The sequence below is a fragment of the Filicampus tigris genome, chromosome 9 (genome assembly GCF_054856515.1).
Source record: "Filicampus tigris isolate MCC_2025a chromosome 9, RoL_Ftig_1.0, whole genome shotgun sequence".
Taxonomy (NCBI): Eukaryota; Metazoa; Chordata; class Actinopteri; order Syngnathiformes; family Syngnathidae; genus Filicampus; species Filicampus tigris.
The window spans coordinates 10,329,769-10,352,141 of record NC_141225.1 but is presented as its reverse complement, the minus strand read 5'-3'; the positions used below and the strand labels follow the sequence as shown (position 1 = coordinate 10,352,141).

Genomic DNA, 22,373 nt, shown 5'->3' with positions numbered 1-22,373 from the left:
TTTGTGCCACAACTTAGACATGCTTTTAGCTGGTCTAAAGATTAGTCTACTTTCTGCCATCAAAGTGTCAGGTGCGCCGGGCGAGTGGAAAAGAAAACGCCCTCGGTCTGCCGGAATGCCCAGCATGGCACAACGCGTTCTGTCAAATGCCTAAGGCTTGCACCGGCATGAAAATCAAGATGTGCCAGTTTTTACGCCTCATCTCTTGTGTGCGATCTATGATTTTTTTTTTCACCACTTAGTTTTGGGACGAATTTAGTTTTAGAATTACATTTTTTTACGAATGTACTGTGAACATCTCACAACAACTCAAACATTTTATTTTTGCATAATTGGTTTTATACATTATTTGTGTGATTTGCATCTCCCGAGTGCATGTGCATGTACCTGTTATGTTTTTCTATGCTCCACCACACCTGCGATCTTAATGAGGATAAGCAGAGGATGGCTAGATGGATGTATATTATGGTGTTTTTTTTTTTTTGGTGGGCTGATCATATTTCATAATTATTTATCAATACTGTATTGTTTCTCACCTAGGCGTCTTTCAAGTGAGCGTCTGTTTTTGTATTATGTATCTATTTTTTTATGGGGCAGGACGATTATTTTTCCACAATATTTTTTTTCGATTTTTTTGAGCCTCTCAAACGTGGGTCTAATGTTTTAATTGTTAATTTTAATCTATATATATATATATATATCTAGATATATTTATTTATTGTCGGGCATTGTTGTTAAGTGCCATATCGACATAAGTAACGTAAGAATAAATGTTTATTTTATTTGTGTATTAGTGTTGTTTAGAGACGATTGGCGTTGTTATGCATATGTCACTGATTTTTCTGAATATACCCTGAACGTCTCACAGCAACAACTAAAAATTGTTTTTTTAATCCAAATGTTTTTAAAATTGTCTTCCTCTACATTGCGGCTCTCAGACGCGTGTTATTTTCGGTCGTTGTTAGGAGTCATCTCAACATACGTAAATCAGAATTCATAAAACAAAATGTTAGAGGGGATTCGTCTAACTTTTACGAATGTGCTTGAACGTCTCACAGCTACAACACGAAAGTTTTTTCCACAATTATCAGAATTGTATTTTATATTATTTGTGTGTTTTCATATTCCAAACGTACGTATAATCTTTTATGTTATACTGTATTTTGTTTTAATTGGGCGGGTCGCAAACAGGATGTGGGCTCGGCCTGGGTGAAAGGGGAAAGGTCGGAGGTCGCCATGTTGTTGTCTTTGTGTAAAGGAGTGGAGCTCGATTTCACATCGCTCTTCCCTCTTCCCCCGAGTCCTCTCTAAACTCTTCCCCCCCTGGGTTTCTACCCTCCCGAACCTCTCCCCTTCTACCCTCACAACCCCAACCCATCCCCCGGTCACATTCCAGCGCGCGAACCGGGTAAGTTCGGCCTCCGAGTTCGGATGTTTTCGTTACCCTTGTTGTTGTGGTCCGAAGAAGCGGAAAGAAATCGCGCTTAGTTTAGCTAAAGAATAGCATCTTGCTAGTAGGCCGCGGCGGCCACGGAGAGTGCGCCGTCTAAAATTAGCTTTGTTAGCTTAGCCAACCACCGGAAACGTCAAGCTTCGCGTTGGTTTAAAGCCCAAATAACCTTTTATTTTACCCAAATGGTTATGAATAGCGTTTAATTTGACGTGCACGTCGTGTGTTATGAAGTACAATGTCACTACGTTGAATAAAACATAAGTTGGGAGTTAGCATTGCGAACTATCGTGCGCATGCTCCATTCATTTCTCCCTCCCAACCCCCCGTCCGTTCGACAAACCTCCGAAATGCAAATTTGTATAAATGTGAGTACTTTATTCCGAAATAAACACTCAAAACCATCTTAAGAGACATTTGAAGTTGAGTAGTAATTAGTTCAAAGACTTAATTTTAAATCAAAAGTGTTTTAAATGTTTTTTGGGGGGTGAAAACGCGAACTTGGCACGTTGCTAATGATGACGAAACGGTTAGCCGGCAAGCGATCTTGGCCGTTTTATCGCTTCTCCCCGTATTTGCTCAGCAAACGTATTCAACTGTTTTTACACAACCTCGACTGTGTTGCCACAAAGTAAAACCCAAACACACATTTGGTGGCGTGCTTGTGAGGCTTTTGCGGCTGCTATTTACGTTAGTGTCTGCCCTAACTTAGGAAAGCCATTTGAGCATTTATTCGATACCTTTTGAAATGCATCTTGATGTCTATGAACTGGAGTACTCTAGACAACTTGATACACTAGTAGAATTACTGTGTTTTACTAGTAACGTATTCTCAACTGTATGACATTTCTGGACACTATTAGGATCACTTTGGCATACAAGTAGGACAACACAATCTTAATAGCGAGAAAAAATTGTGCAACTAGTACTAACTAGTAAAGCTAGTGCAGAGCTAGATGTTAAGTAGTTGAAATTTCGTTTTCAAAGGCATTTGAGAATCTCTTGATTTTTATTAAGTAGTGATGGGCAAGTACTGATACTAGGTATTGATAACTGCCTTATTTCAGGTATTGGGTACTTATGAAGGCTGCCGATACAAACGGCAGATACTTGAGGCAATCAGATCTGACATGGAGTCCTCCTCGCCCATAGTTGGCACTACACTGCTGCGGTTTGAAACATCTGTTTTAATCATATATGTCAGAAAGTTATTTATTCACAATGAATTATTGTGTTAACTGAAATTTTACTTTTTCAAAAGTACTCTTATCAGTACTGGTTTCCGGTGAGTACACAAGTGAATACTCACACTGGTAATGGTTTGAAAAAAAGTGGTACCCAATATCACTAATCCTAAGGTCCACGTGTGCTCTTTGTCCTCACTTGAAAGACAATTCAGCACACTGGTCGAACGACTGTCTTACCAGGCACCCCCCCCCCCCACACACTAAATCCTTCCACTATTGTATTACATGTCTTCATCATTGTCGGGAAAGTGAACTTGTAGAATTAAAAAAAAGACAAATACTTTAAAAAGGAATACAAAATATTTTTATGAACAAGACTGGCTGGTTTGGCCCTCCTGCTGCCGCCATACTTATCAGCAGTAAAATGTGGAACTGCAAGTGGTTTCCCAGTGAAGGCTCCTGACTGCTGCAGGCTGTGCTCAATATTATGGCACGCATTGGATGCTGCGGGCCCGCGCACCATAGTATCGATACCATGACATGTTAGTAATGGATTTGGGTATGGCGTGTAAGTATCAATACTTTTAACAACACTAGTCACGAGTAGTAATATGCAGTTGTCTGCACAGCTTTTCTTCATTAGTGACATCTACTACCTGAGATTTTCACCATAGTGAAGACAAACAGCTCAAACGGTTTCAAAGCGCTGTGTCCTTCCTATGAAGGCAATACAATTTTATTTCTATAGCGCATTTCATAACAGCTAGAGCTGTAACAAAGCACTTTACAAACAATACAATAATTAAAAGAACAATAAAAGGCTGTGATACACGTATTAATAATTATAGATACAAGTAATATGAAATATAAATAAAAATATAAATAAAGTCAATAAATTAAGATAAAATACTATATACAATTGACACCGCAAAAGAGCCGAAAATTTCAGGTCTGATCAAAAGCCAGAGAAAAGAAATGTCTTCAACCGGGTTTTAAAAATGGACAGAGAGGGGGCTTGCCTAACAACCAATGGGAGGTCATTCCAGAGAGAGGGACCAGCGACAGAAAAGGCTCAATCCCCTCTGAGGCTCCGCTTGGTCCTCGAAGGTGCGTAGGAGTGAAGGAGCTCGGAGAGGTACGCCGGGGTGAGGCCATTTAATGATTTAAAGACAAATAGGAGAAACTTAAATTGAACCCTGAAATGCACTGGGAGCCAGTGAAGGGAGGCCAGAATTGGTGTTATGTGCCCAATCTTCCGAGCTCCAGTTAGTAGGCGGGCTGCAGCATTTTGGACCAACTGGAGACGTTTGAGGGAGGACTGGCTGACTCCAGAATAATGTGCATTGCAGTAATCTAGCCGAGATGTAGCGATGGCATGGATGACTGTTTCTAAGTGCTGATGCCAAGGGAGGGGCTTTACCATAGCCAGCTGTCTAAGGTGAAAGAAGCTCGACTTTACAACAGCGATTTGTGATTTGCTGGTCCAATTTAAGATCACTGTCCATTTTAAAACCCAAGTTTGAGACTGTTGGCTTTAGATATGAAGCCAGGGGGCCCAGGTCAACGGAGTGGGATGGAGATGAGCCACTGGGACCGAACACCATTAGTACCACTCTTGACTGACTTGACTTTTGACTCTTTATCTTTAGATGGGCACTTACTGAACTTCATGTCGGGAAGCTCTATGTTACCATTTTCATGTATACCACACTGAGCTCCCTTCCTCCCTCCAGATCATCTCTGTGACCAAAGACCCCCCCATCCCTGCCCCCCCCAAGTTCGACACAGAAGTCCCACGTACGGCAGCTGCAGCTATGGACTCCGGTGTGATTGAAGGAGGGCTCAATGTCACCCTTACCATTAGGTTGCTCATGCACGGCAAGGTGAGGCGTCAGCACGCTATGCTGTTTTTTCATCCGACTGGTGGTCAAGGATAGACTGGATGAGCTGATCAGCTGAAAATGTCATTCTAAAAATATTCAGAAGTTGCTCCCCTAAAATGGTGTGTGTAGTGGATGTGAAATGAATTGGGTTGCGCATATTTTACTGAGTAGCTCGACCCTTTCCTATGTTGCACCCATTTCCATTTCCAAATCTTCTGATTTCAGCCTCTCAACAGTAATTATTGTCTTGATTTCTGTAGTCCTGCATGAAAGCAGACTTGTCTTTTGTGATTAATCAAAATAAGAACAACCAATAACTGAATTCATTTCAAAATGGTAAGCACATCATTTCGTCTCTTTGAGATATTGCTAATTGTTGCTTAGTCTTTTTTTTTTATCATCAAACAATACCAAATAAACAATAATTGGTTAATAAACAGTAATAATGGAAAATGATTTGACAATACACTTTAATGCGAAATAAAATTTCAGTAATTACAGTATTGAGGGTGGGGCTGTGACAGACAAATCTTTGTAGGAAAATTATCCTATCATTTATTCCAACGATTACTAAAGCAATCGATAGGGGTGTCCCGATCTGATATTAGTATCGGCTATCGGCCCGATAGCGTTTGTGCTAACACTGCAGCTCTGCTTAGCTTTTGGCTTTGATATAAAACGGTTTCCTTGTAGTGGCTGTTCCTTGCCAATTTCAGACATAAGAGCCATACTGCCTAATCATGGGCAGAGAAACTTAGTTGAAGAGCAGTTACTATTTAAATTATTATAATTATGTCATCTCACAAAATTGTGAGAGTTTTGAGATCTACACAGTAATAGGTCTCACATTTATTTTTATATAATTCAGCTTTGCAGGGGGACTTTTTCCATCCATCCATTATCCAAACTGCTTATCCTCACGGGGCTTTTTTTATTTCTTAAATAGAGCATCATGTTCTTTAGGGGTATAATAGTACGTTAAATCACATTTTCGTTCGGTTTCTTGGAAACTTCGATTTGGTATATTTTCGGTAAAAAAACAGATTTTTCTTTTTAAATGTTTATTTTGAAAAGATGACAAGTAAATGGTACTTTTTTTTTGTTTTTAGGAAAAAAAATAAAAGCGAACCATTCGGGCGACATTCTAAGAAATGACACCAGAATAAAAAATACACTACCAATAAAGATCTCTTAATTTTGTAAATTATTAAGACACTGAAATCTTTAAACACTCAGCAGCAACAGCCTATGAGACATCTAAGTATTCAAGCTAAAGACAAGTTGTCATTACAGTACATATACACTTTTTGTGATGAAAAAAAATACATACAATAACAGTTACAATTATTGCTAACTGTATTAAAACTTTTTACAATTAAATACAGTAACTTTAAAGTCTTTATGAAATTATTTCCACGTTTTAGGCATTGAAATCTTTGATTGTTCAACAGCATATTGTAACGAATTGGGTCCAAGGTTCATGAATGCATCGTACGGCTAGCGAGAGGAGCAGCGGAGGATGAAGAACATAGCTGTTGTACTTTGTTTTTGGCTAAAAATACTGCTTGCTTCCTCGTCTAAGAAACAGTCAAAGTCGGATGATGTCGTTTTAAGTGTTATTATGTTAGACGTGCTACTATAGCATAGCCGCCGAGCTCATGTAGCAATGTCGGCACACAACTTTGGGACTTATACAGGTACCTTTCCCCATCTGCGGTTTTTAACAGGAAAGCTAGAACGTTCCCAAACGGGGGACCTTCGAGCTCTGGCTTGTTTGCATATGCCATTATTATGCCATTTATCCATGCATTTATGATTTATCACGGCTTCTGGCGTCCGGGCTCCTCTTTAGTGCCGCCGCCCTCCTCCCCCGCGTGCAACAGTCAATAACGCTCGTGCGTAAACTCGTGCTAATAAGTGGACCGAACCGAACATATGCCATACCGAAATGTAATACACCCACATGTACCGTTACACCCTTAATGTTCATATTAAAATGCAAATTTTGAATGAAAAGAAGCATAGAGAAGAATGAATATGATACACTCTGACCCTTTTTACCAGAAAAGATGTCCCTTTTCGAATTTAAATAACCCATTCAGAAATATTATTTTTATACTTTTATACTCATCAGTACTTGTAGCCAAATATTGAATCAATACTATGATATGAATTTCAGGCCATATTGCTAAGCCCTCAGTCTCTGTTTGAAGTAGTTAAGTGTCTAGCTATTGCTCTACATATGGGAAAAATATTTATATATAATGTCTTACATTTATGTACAAAGAGCATGTACATAAAAAATGTAAAACATTTTTGGTTTATTTATAAATGATGAAGTGGTGAAGTAGGTCTTGCCTTGAACCCTTTTAAAAACCTTGAAAAGGGACTGCCTCCCTCACAAAACCTCTTTAGTGTACTTGCATTATTAGAGTAATAGTTTTAATCTATTTGATGATATGATGTCATATTTGTAAATGTTTCATGTTGTCAATGCGCTGACGCTTCATTTGAAGAAAATTGAATCCAAATCGCAATACGATCCTTTCCTAAAATCATTCAGCCCTAGATTCCTGTATCTTCAGAGGTGTAGTTTTCATGTTAATTTTGTATTCTGGGACATTTGATTCAGAACTATTAACTTAAAAAAAAATCCTCAATGTGATAAAATCTAATGGACATTGTTTTGTCGTTTCAGGAAGTTGGCAGTATCATTGGAAAGGTAAAGCTTCACAGGACACACTTAAATTGAAATCTATTTTTCTGGTTCTGAACCTTACTTGTATGTCCTGCTTTTTAGAAAGGCGAATCTGTGAAGAAGATGAGAGAAGAGGTGACTTCCCCTTCATGGCCTCTCTTCTGAATAATCATAACGCAACACTTTTCATTTCCAAGTTGTTTTTCTCAACCTGTCCGGTGACTTTTCCACACAGAGCGGGGCGCGCATCAACATTTCCGAGGGCAACTGTCCCGAGAGGATCATCACTCTGGCAGGGCCAACCACCGCCATCTTCAAAGCCTTCTCCATGATCATTGATAAACTGGAAGAGGTGCGCCACCAGCTCAATGAATCGTCGTTGGACAGCTATAAATCAGTGTTTCCCAACCTATTACCGATTCAAGGCACACTACCAAACAAAAATGTCACATTTGTGGTAACTTGACTTACTAATACCCAGAGCTGGGTAGTCCATCCCAGGGGCGGACGCCCATTTTTGGGACGGAGGACGCGGGTGAATAGTTTAAAAAAGGGACGGACTAAGCAAGGGCGGGAGTGAATTTTAGTCCGGCCCACTAATCGTCCCTCAGTACTGTAAGTAATGCAAACAAATATTGCCGTCTTGTTAAAGTTCTACAGCTGTAAAAAAATAAAGTAAGTAAAAACATATCAGGTATAACAAGCTCCTCTCTCACGGTTCTCCAAGCCTGGATTCTTTTTTTCTTGTCCCGGTACTGGTAGCTGGCAGTGTCATATAGCCCGGGATGTCCACAAACCTCAATGATAATTTCAACTGTTTGTTTAATGGGGCAAACAGTTAAACAAATCCAAAATGAAGTCACTCACAAGGAGTTGCTGTAGGTCACGACTCAACGCCCAGGGGCCCACGACGCAGTTTAACCGGACAACCTGGTTACAGCTCCTTACTAGGCCACGCCCCTTAAAGACACACTTGCAACATACGTATACTACAGTAACTGCAGTAACTAACACTTTGTAAAACGTTATTGTCCATACACGTTTTTTTTTTTTCAAACAATGCATTGCTTTTTTCTTTATTAAAAATGTAAAAAAAAAAAAGTGGCATTTTTCAGGATCTAGAACAGATTAAAGTCCTTTTAATGAATTTCATTGGGGAATATTGATTTGATATACAAGTAAATTGAATTTCAAGGTTGATCATACAACGAATGAAACTGTCAAGTCAAGCTACCACTGTATTCTGAAATAATTGTTCAAAATAACACTGTAGTATGAATGGTAACAGATGGATTCACAGGTTAATTTGGTCTTCTGCTTTCTCATGGAAGAGCATTTATTGGACTTGTCGTTGTATCTCTAATAGGGACCTTGCCGGTCCACGGATAGCAAAATTCCGCTCATAATTGATGCTTATTGAAATGCATTGCAGGAAAAAAATATTTTGTAGTAACTAAAAACATTGCAGACCAAGTGACAAATAAACCAAATTGCGCCCCCAGGACATCAGCAGCTCGATGACAAACAGCACAGCCACCAGCAAGCCCCCAGTGACCCTCCGCATCGTGGTGCCCGCCAGCCAGTGCGGTTCTCTCATTGGCAAAGGCGGCTGCAAGATTAAAGAAATCCGAGAGGTACGCATCCTCTTTTAGAAACCAAACAAAAGCAGGTGTCGTCTTCGTCCTCCCCCGTCTCATTTTCCTTTGCTTTGTTGTGCTGTCAGTCAACCAGTGCTCAGGTCCAAGTGGCAGGCGACATGCTGCCCAACTCCACGGAGCGCGCCATCAGCATTGCTGGCACGCCCCAGTCAATCATAGAGTGCGTCAAGCAGATCTGTGTGGTCATGCTCGAGGTAAGGCGGAACCTACTCAAGGAAAGATTTTCATATTGTTTGAGTTAAAAAAAGAAAATGTACACGACGGGTTGGGTGTTCATCAGAGAGTCTTTTTTGCTTCATTTATGTAATAGCAAATATTAATTTCTAATTCAGATGTGTAAACAATAGGTTTATACTAGAAGTGGGAATCTATGGGTACCTCACGATTCGATCTGATTCAGAGGCCCACGATTCAATTGATTTCTGATTCAGAGGCCTATGATTCGATTTGATTCCGATGCATCACTACAATGGCTTACATTTTATAGTTCATCTAAAACAAGGGTACCTTTTTTAAAACAATTGCAGAACTCAAGGAAGAGCAAGGAATTATTTTTCACACTTTCACAACCTCATTTACGTGTCAACACATTTCAAATAGTCCCAATGGCAGCAAATGTCTGTAACTTCTCAATGACCAAATGTCTGTTTCTAAAAACATTTATAAAGAAATTTAAACAATCTGTGTAACCTGTATTTTATGAAAGTGCAATATGCATCATCTGATTGACATTACTGTTTAGTTTAGCAATGAACGCTGCTTTTATTTAACCCAACATTAAGCCCTGAGAAATTGTCACCAAACAGAATAGCGTTATTATTCAAAATATAAACCAACAGCATACTTTGTAACAATAAATAACAGACATTTAACTGTTAAGTTTGCAGAAGCTGTGCATATTCTAGGTTTTTGTGGGAGAAAAGAAGTAATCTACATGCTTTGGTGTTATTGTAACTACGCGATGGGAATTTTAGACCGTGGATCCGGTGTCTGTATCATGCCGCAAAATCATCTTCCACAACCGATTAAGCGCACAAATCGATGCAATGGATTTGGTTATTTTTCTTGCTCTTTCGGAGTTTGGTGGAAGTGTTGCGAGAGCACCTGGCAGAGTCATTGTTTATCACCTCCGACGGTCCACCTTTCGCAGCACTCAACTCTGGGCGGTAGCGTGTCATGTTTGTTGGGTTCCCGAATTATTTTTGTCCTCGTCTCACACTTCGTAAAGAAACTAAATGTCTCTAAACCGATGCTTATAACGAGTATTGTGCCGCTCGTGTGAGGTTTTTGCTCGTTCCGCCATCTTGTCACGTAAGCCTTAGCACAGACGTCTGACGTGCAAACACATGTAATCCTTTGCACAATCTATTTTGTTTTTTTTATATATATATATATACTTTAAACATTGATTATTAATATCTCTGAATCGATGCACAATCTTTTTAATAGAACAAATGATGCATCAAAAAACGATTATCGTTCCCACCCCTACTTTATAGAAACGCGCCATATTAAATTTTTTTTTTTTAAAATTGGGTATGTTTGACAATGTTTATGAATATGGCCGGAGGGTCGCGGCCGGAAAGGTACGCAGGTCAAGGGTGGAGGGTCGCCGCCAGACCGGCAAAAAAGGGTCAAGTACCCAGCTCTGCTAATAGCAGTATGTATTGTTATTGTGACGTGATTTTTGAAGCCATTATTGTCAGCTGAGGTTTTTGTCATGCGTCTGTCCTGGGTATCCCCTGCGCAGTCTCCCCCTAAAGGCGTCACGATTCCCTACCGACCCAAACCTTCAGGATCCCCCGTCATCTTCGCAGGTGGACAGGTACGCTCATTTGCTAGTTTTGTGATGTTGTGTGTTTGTGTATAATACTTAGAAATAAGCTACTCCTTCCTCTGGCTTTCCTCCATTTCTCTTTCATGTCCCAATGATGTTTCCTTTGCAAGAAATGTGGAGACTTTGGACAAGACTTGTTGTTGCTGATCTTTTTATTAGCTTTTGCCGGCGTCCGATGTAACGCCTGTGAAAGTTGTGTTCTCATTTTTTTCAGGCGTATGCCGTACAAGGACAGCATGCCATTCCACAGCCAGATGTAAGTGAAGTTTCCGCCTGTGCGAAAATGAGCATCCCCCACCCTTGAACCGCGTTGGCACCACCCATTCCGTTCGTCTTCGTCACCTTCCCCAAACTTGATGCCACCCATCCCCTTTTGCGCTTGTTAAATGGAAACGGGAATTTGTGTTTTTAGATGGCGTCATTGTTCATGTTTAACGACTGCCAGTTCCTTTTAGTCGAGCTTGGTGACTGACAAATCGTCAAGCCGACGAATTGTGCAAAAAATTGACAATCCACGTCTTAATTCTCAGGATCTCTTTTTGAAGTTTTTGGCTATAGGACAGAGCACAAATAATGTCATTAGCATGGTTTTAGCTTTAGCATAGTGACTCCACTGAAGACTTAACCCATCCATCCATTTTCTGCTAATTTTTATCTTCAGTCTCTTTTACATAGAGATCTCATGTAAAAAAGAAAATGGAAATAATTACAACTGTTCTTAGCGCAAAGAGGCACAATCATAAAAACCTAAACTCAAAAGGCAATCGTTTTAAGTCATGTGCGTTATATCACTGTTCATGCCCCCATTATATCTTTTTTAAGAGAGATTTGAATTTGTTCTTGCTTAAATGCTCTAGCATGTGAGAAAGGAGAGCCACAGATGCAGATGCACTTTTCAGCCGTTTTATTGAATGGCAAAAAAACAATAAAACTCAGAGGAGCTGCTCTCTGCAACAGCTCACGCTGACTCGCCCATGTCACGTCACGCCACCAGGCCCCACCTCTTTAAGGCACATGCATGTACACAGACAAAAAAAAAAAGGGATTTCACGGTATAATGTACAGACAAAATGGTGTGGGAAATGGAAGGCTAATTTGATCCCAGTGATTGTTTGGAGCATAAAGCTAAAAAAAACAGCAGTATTAATTAGTACAGGCCAGTGACATGCTGCTACACGGTGTCGCGCAATCAGGTAATTAGATGACGGCTGATTGGTGCTAGCATGTGGTGTGACTAATCAAATACTTTCTGCCATTCACTTACACTCTGACACCGACAGTTGCCAAACAGATACTGATGTGCAATAGCGTCACTTGAGTGCGGGACCTTTGCTTTCCTGAACGTGTTAGTCGCATCAAAATTTAAAATGGTTCAGTGCAGTGTGTGTCCAGCATTATGTTTGTCCGGGTTTGTCCAGACTCTCCACGGGTCCATCAATGACCATCTGCTGCTCTGCTGCTTGCTCTTTCCGTTGCTCCTTTAAATAATCCCATGCTTCCCTTGACTTGATTTTCTTTTGCCTACCTGCCTTAAGCATCCTTCCCCTTCTCATCGTCTTTAAATGCTTTAAATCACAATGAGGGAATGTTGTTTGCTGGACCCTGTAGGTACACCCACATTTAACTGAGAACTGTATCGAAAATTTCTGCATTCCCAAAGGCTGGATTTACACAGCATGTCAAGTGCCGAACTGGCAGTGATTGTCGATTTCAGTGACACGTGCTATATGCGTGTTTACGGTGACGGAACAAATGAAACTGCGCCTAGTTTGTGACACAAAAAATCTGATTTGTGTCACTTGAACCCTGCAGTGAAAATTCAGCCTTAGATGGTCATGCAGGGTTTAGATTGTCACCGTCAAATGGACTGGCTCCCTTTTTCCTTTTTTTTTTTTTTTTTTTTTTTTTGTACCCTGCTGAAATTTGCGTCCTTCCCTTCAGATATGTTATTTGTATGTGCTTGAACTGACTTTGATTTGTGTCGTTTTTGTTTCCTTCCCCTTTTCACTCCTTGTTTTCCCTCCAATCCTCCTCCTCCTCCTCCTCCTCTCTCCCCCTCTCACAGTCTTCCTCTGCTGCTATCTCTCCACAGCTCACCAAGCTTCACCAGCTGGCTATGCAGCAGAGCCCCTTCCCCATTGCACACAGCAACCAGGGATTCACCGGTATGTGCCGTGAAATGGACACCCGGATCCCGGTGTGCGGCAACTTTCGGTGTTGTTAAAACATTTTTGCTTTTTGTTAGGAATCGACACTTCCGCTCAGACCAGTTCTAATGAGATGAAAATTCCAAACGAGGTAAGCTTTCTTCTATGAGTTTTAGGGGGTTGCGTTGAACTACTTCTCGCTTAACCCATTAAAGCCTGTAGCCCCTCGTGAGACATCGCTCCAAAACCTACGGTCGTCTTTGGAGTCACCCTTGAAAACCTGACATTTTCGCCACCTACAAAATAATTAATATCGCAGCCCCTGTAGCAGATAAAAACATAATTCCAAAAGAATTTGAGAGCCTAGACCTGTGACATTCACACAGGCACGAGTTTATTAATCTTTACGGTTTCCTTCGAAGATGCAAGTGAAGCACTATTTTTAATTTTTAAAAATCGAGTTGTAATTACCATACTTTGTTCTCTTACAAAGACGTTGAAATCGTCATTGTCTACGAAGATATATCTTAACCATACATCACGATTGTATGGTTTCACGGCTTTAAAGTCAGCGAGCGTGTCGTCCATATCACTACCGTGACTTACAGCAGAGCTACCGCGATCGATGGCGTCCGCCATTACGCCTCGAAAAAATTCTGGATATGCTCCGACAACTCACGACACTGTCACATTTATATTCTGATGCATGTCATTGGCTCAGAGACCGAGAATTGGACTAAAAAAATTAGAATGACGTACACGCTCTCCGGCTTTAAAGGGAGTAACACGCAACAGCGCTTCCGGCTTTAGTGGTAGAAACGCGGTTATGCGCTCCCGTCCTTAATGGGTTAAGCTCTCCCTCCTCTTCAGCTCATCGGCTGCATCATCGGGCGCCAAGGCGCCAAGATCAACGAGATCAGACAAATGTCGGGCGCCCAGATCAAGATCGCGAACCCGGTGGACGGCTCCACCGACCGACAGGTGACCATCACGGGCTCACCTGCCAGCATCAGCTTGGCAGAGTACCTCATCAACGCCAGGTCAGTACACACGCCCACTTGTCAGTCAATTGAAGTGTTCGCCACATTTCCACCAAGCAGTAAAATTCAGTTCGGTGCAAACTAAAATTTCCGCTACCAGCTATGGAGAAAAGTAACAATTAACAGTGTTAGGGGCCAAATCTGTGAATAATTGACATCCCCCCCTAAAAAGCTTTATCATTGCCTACTTGTGCCGAGAAAAGTAACAATTAACAGTGTTAGGGGCCAAATCTGTGAATAATTGACATCCCCCCCCTAAAAAGCTTTATCATTGCCTACTTGTGCCACAAGCTGGTTGCGAAGCAGAACTTTTCTATTGGACTGGACTGTGGTCTGACTAAATCAAACTCCTTCCCTCATTTCATAGTTTCTTTTCACCAAGATGCCCTAAGATGGTACCAAAGCAATTTTGTATTAGACTGGGATTTTCAGCGAATGAGTGAGGATAGGCTCCCCGAAAAAAAGCACAACAGGTGAATATGCGGGAAACACTGTAATTGTATTTAAAAATAAAACACACAAAAAAACCAACTTTATTCAGATAGTGGCTCGGGGGCAGTTTATTGACTCAACTGTTGATGAGACGAGTATCTTTACAAACGCATTGGTATTATTAGGCCTGCGATGATTAATTGAATACCTGAAATAATTCAATTACCAAAAAGGGTCAGTGCATAATCTTTGCCTCAAAACCTCAGAGATCTTTTTTTTCACAGACATATCTAATGTTACAGTCGCGCACACCACTCCATGTAGAAACAAGGTGGCGTGATGGCGGTTAGCCAGGAGGAAAGAGTGCGTGAAAGACAATGTCCAAAGGCTGGGGTCACGTTTTACACAAACATAAAGTGCAAAACAAAGCTTGCGCAACACAACAGCATGCCTATGATAGGCAGCACAATGTAACGTCTCATTGGTGGCTCATTTTAATATAGAATACCATCGCTAGTTTTAATGAACAAGCGGTAAAGAAATAGAAACGGAATTCCCTTTCAACACATGCATGCGCAGACTAACCTGAGCTAACAAAAGCCAACTACTCTCATTTGCTGACACACGTCACTCACCAGGCCACCGCCCGCCTCTTAAAGCCACACTCATTCATAGTCATAGATACTGCAGTGAAGAAAATAACACACTTTTCATGCATTTTAATAATGCAAAAGAAATTTTCATCCGATTGCTTGATTAGTCAATGTTATAATTGGTAGAATATTGGAGTCCCAAAAAATGTTTTATAGCTGCTGCCCTACTCTGTATTGTATCACCATTTGATCCGTCAGTAGTGGGTTCACAAGCTTTGGCCAAGTGAACCGTACTGCTTGGTGGAAACGCAAGATTCCGTTATTAACTCATGTGCAGTTCGCTCTTGTCCGCTGTCCAATGAAAAACATGCATCTAAATTTTGAGTGAAAAACCCCCAAATATAAGTATTGAATATTATAATTATAATATGACAATATTAGTAAAAGTAATATAAGAATTTCGAAATGATTTGTTCAGGAGAAAAAGCACAAAATTTGGACTTGGCATGCATTTCATTGTCCACCGGTCTACTAGCATGCACCAGAGCGTGCCCAGCTCTTTATTGGCCCGCGGCCTTGTTTCGGTCAACATAACACACTCGCGTTTCGTGGCCCCATTCCGAAAAAAAAGCCTCCCCTTCTTCCGCCATTTGCCCACCGACCAGCCTGCCCTGTGACCCATCCCGACTGTGTTGTCCCTCTTTCTCTCTCCTTGTCTCTTTTTCTACAGTGTAGAGTCCTCTAAACCTCCTCCTCCTCCCTCCTCCTCTTCCTCCTCCTTGAACCCCGAACCGAGCAGCCCGTGCCCTTCCTCCACCTCTACTACTACTACCACTGCTACTACTACTAGCACCTCCTCTGCTTCCTCCTCCTGTGTGGTTCCCCCCTCAGCCTCCATCCCTCTGTCCTTGTTACCTTCTGGACCTCCTCCTTCTTCCTCCTCCACATCCTCCTCCTCCGACCCCTCTCCTGCCTGTGTGTCCAGTCTCCTCACACTCAAGCCCCTGCCTCTGCTGGCCCTCCATGTTGTCAGCGGGGCCGCCAACCCCGAGCCCAAAATGGCCCCCGAGCTGGGCTCCAAATCCAAGCGGCGACGGCTCTCCCCTTACTAACACATCCACTTATCTTCACCTGCTTTGGCCACGTGTACTAAACACACACAGAGCACACGCACACACACACACACACACTCAATTACCACACGCACGTACACCACACCACGTTGCTAGATTTCTGGTAAGTTCGTAGTAAATTTCCACGGGAGGATATGATAGAAATGATTGGAATTAACTGGAAATTGAGAGTAATTTAATGGAAAGGTTGCATTCAAGCATAACTCTGACATTGGGCAGTCTCCGCCCAAGTCCTTTTCAGGAGGCCCCAAAAAACTGCACGTTTTCTTAACCATTAACATTACATTTTCTACACTTTAGATTGGTCAAGAATTTGTGTATAAGAGAGAGGGAAATAACACCCACAAGTTTGGACTGACCAATGGTATAGATTTGTGGAAAATTGTTACTTTACCAAATTGTGAAGTAGCAAGCATTACCAGCAATTTTCAATATCATCGGGATTTCTTTGAGGTCGTGCAGTTGTCTGACTCCGTTAGAAGTGTGAAAGAGTCACGTGAGAGCACATAAGGCAGAGAGAGGTCTTTCAGATATCTCAAAGCAAAAACATTGTGCAAACAATGCAATATGAACATGGAATTAGTGAGTGGACTGTAGTTCAATGTAATAGAGTAAAAGTACTGTTTCTTCAGAAAAAAATATGTAAAGTTAAATTGTATTAAAACTACTCTGACAAGTAAAGTTCATCCAAGAAATACTCTAAAATTAAATGTGTCACTACTTGGGTTGAATATAATATAAAAAAGTACAGCCACGACTAAAATATTAATAAATGTTAATTGAAAAAGGGGCCCTCTTCCTCTCTCTCTTTCAAAAAAAAAATCCCCTTTCAACATACAAATTTAAAAAGTATCATCCCTCCAAATTTTTCAAGTATTGCATCTGCATTTTTGCTAAACCCTTTAAGGCAAATGGCTTCTCATATTTGTACTTATTTTATTCAGGATTATTCTTTGTTATATTTTCCCCAATTATATCTAAGTCATTCACTGCCAGACATTTTTAGACCCTCTTTCACACTTACATTTGAAAAAAATATATAAATAAGTTCCTAGGATTGAATTGATGGACTGTCAAAAGACATAAATATGTCAATGACAGTGAATGAGTTAAAGGGTTAATCAAATAAAATATGTTCTTTACAATGATATGCTCTGTATGCCTCCAACTAGTCTAAACACGGCATTCTGATTAATATTGTACTTGTGGAGTATGAGATAAACGGTAAAATCCACCCGATTTTATCCATCTCATCTGTTTTGCCACCTGCCTCTCCTCTCCATATTCACAAAAGAATTAAAAAAAGAAAAACAGAAAACCAGCGTAAGTCCTTCAATTAGAGCATTTTCACTAAAGTTGCTTAAAGCGGAAGTCAACCCCAAAATTTTCTTTCCAAAACTATGTTATATGCGGCCGACTAGTCTAAACACGGCATTCTGATTACAGTTGCGTTTGTGGAATATAAAATAAGAAGCAACATCCACCAGTTTGTATCCATCTCAGGGGGCGACCATTTTGTCACTCGCTGTCGACTGAAAATGACATGACAGTTGCTCGGGGCTCAGCTTCAGAAAACAAGTGAGCCGTGGTCGTTTTTTTACCTGAGCTCTAAGCGACTGTGGAAAAATGGCCACCCGCTGGGATGATATAAAGGAAAAAAAAGAAATAGGTAGAATTTGTCTCTAGACAAGTGGGGCAAAGAACATATTATTGTAAAGAAAATGTTAAACTTGACTTCTTCTTTAAACCAGAGCCAGCCTTCAATTTAGTTAATTCCTTTTTTTCCCTGTGAATTCCCCTGGAGAGTTTGCAACTTTAAAAATTGCCAGAATTTTGCAACACTATACGCATGCAAGCACACACACAGTTTGCTGCCATATTTACTCTATTGCCTGTCAAGTGTGATTATTATTCTAACAAAAGTGACTTTTGCATGCAGAGCGGATGCGTTCGCTGAAGCCTTTTTCCTTTTTTGTGTGTGTAAGCTGTGCTCAGGTAGCGACGCTTTCTCCTAAGATGATGTCATGTTTGCGCTAGTTTGATTTGTTTAGGCATCACCACGGTGAAAGCGAGTGCTTTTTGTTCATGTACATAAAGGAGCATTAGTCCGCGCTCAGGTATACACACCATGAATTGAAGTTGAGCTTCGACTTGCGTTTTTTTTTTTATTTTTTATTTTTTCCCCCAGGTCCGGCGGGGTATTTAATGTTTCTATGATTCTGATTACTATTATTTAAATGCGTCTGTATTCCTCTCTCTTTTTCTCTATGTGATCTATTTAAGGCTCTATGCATCTAAGACATTGTGTAGTTACAGTTGATTTGTGTGCCTAAGTTGTTGATTGACAGCATGTTTAGATGACGTCTGGAACTTCCAAAATGGAGCGTAGTTCCTTTCCAAATTGCTGTCATTTCAAAACTAAATTTCCCCTATGAAATGATGCCAAGGTGAATCTATCTACTACTCTTCCTTTGAACATGCCTGTCAAACATTTCTCATCCGAAATGTAGAAGTGAATTCCAATGTTTCCTGCTCAAACTGTCACCACCATGAAATTACATGTTTTATCAGACTATCAGACACGTTTAATTGAGCTACTGTGGGCTAACTCCATTTTTGTGATTTTGCTGGGGATTTATTTAAAGTTTAATGGCTGCAATAAAAGCTGGGGTTTATATCGTGGTGATTTTATATGGCAGTGATTACTGCTTCTGGCTACTTGAGTAATATTTTTCCCCAAGATTTTAGTTAATTCCAAAAATCTGTCTATATTTAATGACTAAATGGTAAATATTCACTCACACAAACATTCAGATGCACCCCCTCTAGCTAAGCACTACAATAATCCGCCTCTATTGCGGAGGTTACATTCCTATACCATCCCTGCAATAAGTGAAACCCGCGATCTGGAAATACCCAATGTAAATACTTCCAAGGTATGATTTTATAACCTACAAACACTTAAACATATATAGCCTACCGAGAGAGAGAGAGAGATTTAACCAAAGCAATGGATAATACACAAATATTGTATAATAAGTGTAACAGTGTAGCAGTCCCACTGTTTACACGAAGTAAATCATGTTTTTGCCAAGCCAACACTTAACATATCTCACAGTATACATCAATAATGATTTCAAAAGATGTACATTATAAAATGAACTTGTTGGTGTAAAAATCAGGATTACAGCGGATGGCAAAAACTGCTGTGCTGAAACACGTCCTGTTTTGTTTTTCTTTGAAAATGTAATTTACACTGTCTGAAACGAAAGTGTCGCCATCTTGTGGTCAAGAGCAGAATTCTACCAATTATAAATGAGTTACACTAAAATGGTTAACTGTATAAAAAACAAAAACAAAAAAATGGTGGGACTGTGAACCTGGAACCGGTAATTTGGGGGCTTTGCTGTAGTTACTTTCTCAGTCTTCTGTTAGTGTCCCAAACTCACTTGTTGAGGTGTTTTTGCGAGAGTTGAAGCCTGCTTTTATGGCCTTGGACCCAATGTTGCACTGATGAATCAGGGAAATTCGTTAGTGAAATGAAGGACTGCCCCCTATATGTCAAACTTGGAACTAAACTGTGATTTAGACCAGTATTCTTTTGAATAATATGCCTTTTCTCTACTCATTTATGCACTTAACTAAAAAAAATTACAAAAATGTAGTTAACCCACTCCAGTTCTCAGCAGCTCAAAAATACTTAAACCAACTGTAAAAGGCCACTAAATAAAAGTAAAACTACTTTACCTTTGAAGATGCCAGACAAACGCATTATCTCGTAGGAAATAATCTGTTCCAGGATTTAGCATGATTGTTTTGGGTAACATTTTAAACATTCTTGTACATAAAATGTAAAAAGGAAGTAAGCCACTGTCCATTGAAACTAAAATAAAGTAAAACTGCTCACCTTTTGAAGATGCCTGGCGCATAATGGAGAATGAACCGAAAGGTGTTGGTTGAGTGTATTTACCTCTACTGGACAGGTGTTCACACTTTGGCCACCAGGGAGCAGTATAACACATAAAGATATACCTCACATAGATTTACATTTTTTTTTTTGCTATACCATGTCACATTTAAACACTGACATTACTTTGCAGTTTTTTCACTGTGCGCCCTCACTCTTGACCCTCAATAAAATTTCAGCTTGTTGCTTTTAAGCCATGTGATCCTTGAGCATCTTGACATTTGGCTCACCCCCTCTCAAAAAAACGAGTTAAAAATGACATTTTATTGATGTTTTTTTTTTTAATTTACCGCACCACCTTTACAGACCTGTCAACTGTTACGGATGATCTATTTTGTTACGGAAATCACTAGGTCGGTTTCCATACACCCTTTTTTTTATTCAAATTTTCACGAATTGCTAAAATAAACATGAATGGAAATGCTAGAAATTTGAAAAAAGGCTTCCAATTCGCAAAAAAAGTTAAAGCCCGGAGCGGGTGGAATTTTCAGCGTATCAAATAATGCAAATTTTGGCTATGGAAACAGGTTTTTTGAATAAACGATGACAAGACCGGATACTATGTCGCATGTTTTGACTAAAAGGTCCTACAAATGGTCTAATCCTTTTACATAAACAATCATTGACGGTCTTCTCATGGCACAGTCCCCTCTCCTCTCAGTATTCACAAAAAAACCCACAAAAACGAAAACGTAGGTCGCATGCTCAATATGTGCATTTTGACTTAAGTCGCTTCAAGGCACATTGTGTTGAATTGAATGCCATCTAGTGGTGAATTAATAGAATGCAAGGGCCTACGTTTGAAGCGCGTGCACTACGTTGCCTCAGAGAGACCACGCGTCGCAAGCCTCCCACCAATTTCCCTCAGCAGAGGTACAAGCAAAATGTCATCACAAACTACTACTAATACACCCTCAAGTGACAACGTAAAGCGCATTGCATTTGTCACACATGCTGTGGTCGTGATGTGGAGCAACTACGTTAGCAAAGTTTGTCTCCTTTGGGTTAGCAGAAAGATGGCGGCGAGACAGGGCAGCCTCCTGTAGAGGAAGCGTGCACTATGTAATACAATTAGAGATTACTTCACCTACGATTATTGAAATAGATAAATAACTAAATAACTCGTCACTCCTAATTGTTCACTACTGGAACTCGTGGCAAAAAAAAAATTCTGGAGGGATGAAAATGCTGTTGATCTCCAACCATGCATTGTGTGTGTGTATGTGTCCCGCTCCAGGCTTTCCTCGGAGGCCACCGGACTGGCAGCCAACTGATGAGACTCCCAGTGTGCACTACATCTCACCACCACCAACAACAACAACAACAACAACATCAACAAAAAGCTATATTACATCTATATAACACCTCTCTCTTCCTTTGTTAGCATCACTTCATCCACAGCCTCCTCTGTGATTATTTATTTTTTTTTGTTTTAGTCCACCCCTGGAACTAGGATTTTAATACCCTGTTTTTTTTGGAGATGGGGTTTTAAATCAGTTGAGATTTGTTTTGTTTTTTAAAAAAAATATATTTTGTCTTGATCCCTTTTTCCAGCTTCCATGTTTCAGTGCAGCCTCATAGAAAGATTTAGATATAGTTGTGTACAGCGTAGGATTCTTTGGAGAAAAGACACAAATAAATGATAAAAAAAGAAGACTAGAGTCACTCTTTTATTCCCCTAAAAATATATTTTGTTACACATCGGAGAGTAGCTGTACGCACACACTCGGTCACTGATGCGTCGTAGGCACGTTCCCTTTTGTCATTCCCCTTCGTGGATCATGTTTTATTTTTTGCTGGGTTGGGAGGTCTTTTTGTCAGGGTTTTTTTGTTGTTGTAAAAACTGCTATATACTTAAAATAAAGACACAAAGTTGGAATATTTGTTTTAAATGGAAGAAGTATTTTTTTTAACTACCAAATAATGGGAGGGAGGGAGGGAAGGAGGGAAGGGACACTGGCAACACGTGTATGAGGCTATTACGAAGAAAACAAAATGAAGGCAAAGAAGGGGTTGTGAGCTAACACTAGTTTCCTGCTCTTTGCTTTGCTCAGTTCTTGATTTTTATGATTATTATTTGCAGGAAAAAGGACATTTGTGCACGTTTTTCTTTTTCTGAGACTGTAGATCTTGGTTGGCACAAATTTGTTTAAAAAAAAAAAAGAAATAAAAATGTGAAATGCTCTAAACACACACTCACTCTGCTTGTTGTCCTTAATATTATATTTAGATAAGTTGTGAAATGTGTCAAATAAATGTCTTTGTTGGAAAGTAATGTATTTAAAAAAAAACAACAACAGGCAAATGAGTAAATGGTCTAGTCCCGGGCGTCCAGTCTTGCAGTACCT

The 22,373-nt window shown here is 40.2% G+C and overlaps 1 protein-coding gene across 4 annotated transcripts; it reads left to right on the top strand.

Annotated features, from left to right (window-relative positions):
* The first annotated feature begins 1,241 nt into the window (after window positions 1-1,241).
* On the top strand, window positions 1,242-22,218 carry LOC147141880 (poly(rC)-binding protein 2-like). Of its 4 annotated transcripts, none has more exons than XM_086040281.1 (13): window positions 1,242-1,408; window positions 4,371-4,520; window positions 7,219-7,242; window positions 7,321-7,353; window positions 7,454-7,570; window positions 8,721-8,852; window positions 8,942-9,070; window positions 10,627-10,701; window positions 10,928-10,969; window positions 12,779-12,878; window positions 12,959-13,011; window positions 13,731-13,900; window positions 15,656-18,733. In XM_086040281.1, the coding sequence occupies exons 2-13, from the start codon at window positions 4,452-4,454 to the stop codon at window positions 16,035-16,037; spliced, it is 1,326 nt and encodes a 441-aa protein (XP_085896407.1). In that variant the 5' UTR covers window positions 1,242-1,408; window positions 4,371-4,451; the 3' UTR covers window positions 16,038-18,733. The 4 variants fall into 4 exon arrangements, with proteins under 4 accessions (XP_085896407.1, XP_085896405.1, XP_085896404.1 ...); XM_086040279.1 differs by lacking the exon at window positions 15,656-18,733 and adding an exon at window positions 21,263-22,218 and having other exon boundaries at window positions 1,243-1,408; window positions 12,806-12,878; XM_086040278.1 differs by lacking the exon at window positions 15,656-18,733 and adding an exon at window positions 21,263-22,218 and having other exon boundaries at window positions 1,243-1,408.
* The last annotated feature ends 155 nt before the right edge of the window (window positions 22,219-22,373 follow it).

Coding starts and splice junctions, on each gene's coding strand:
- LOC147141880 (XM_086040281.1), top strand. CDS start 4,452: ATGGACTCCGGTGTGATTGAAGGAGGGCTCAATGTCACCCTTACCATT. Junction 7,243..7,320: donor TTGGCAGTATCATTGGAAAG/GTAAAGCTTCAC, acceptor CCTGCTTTTTAG/AAAGGCGAATCTGTGAAGAA. Junction 13,012..13,730: donor AGATGAAAATTCCAAACGAG/GTAAGCTTTCTT, acceptor CCTCCTCTTCAG/CTCATCGGCTGCATCATCGG.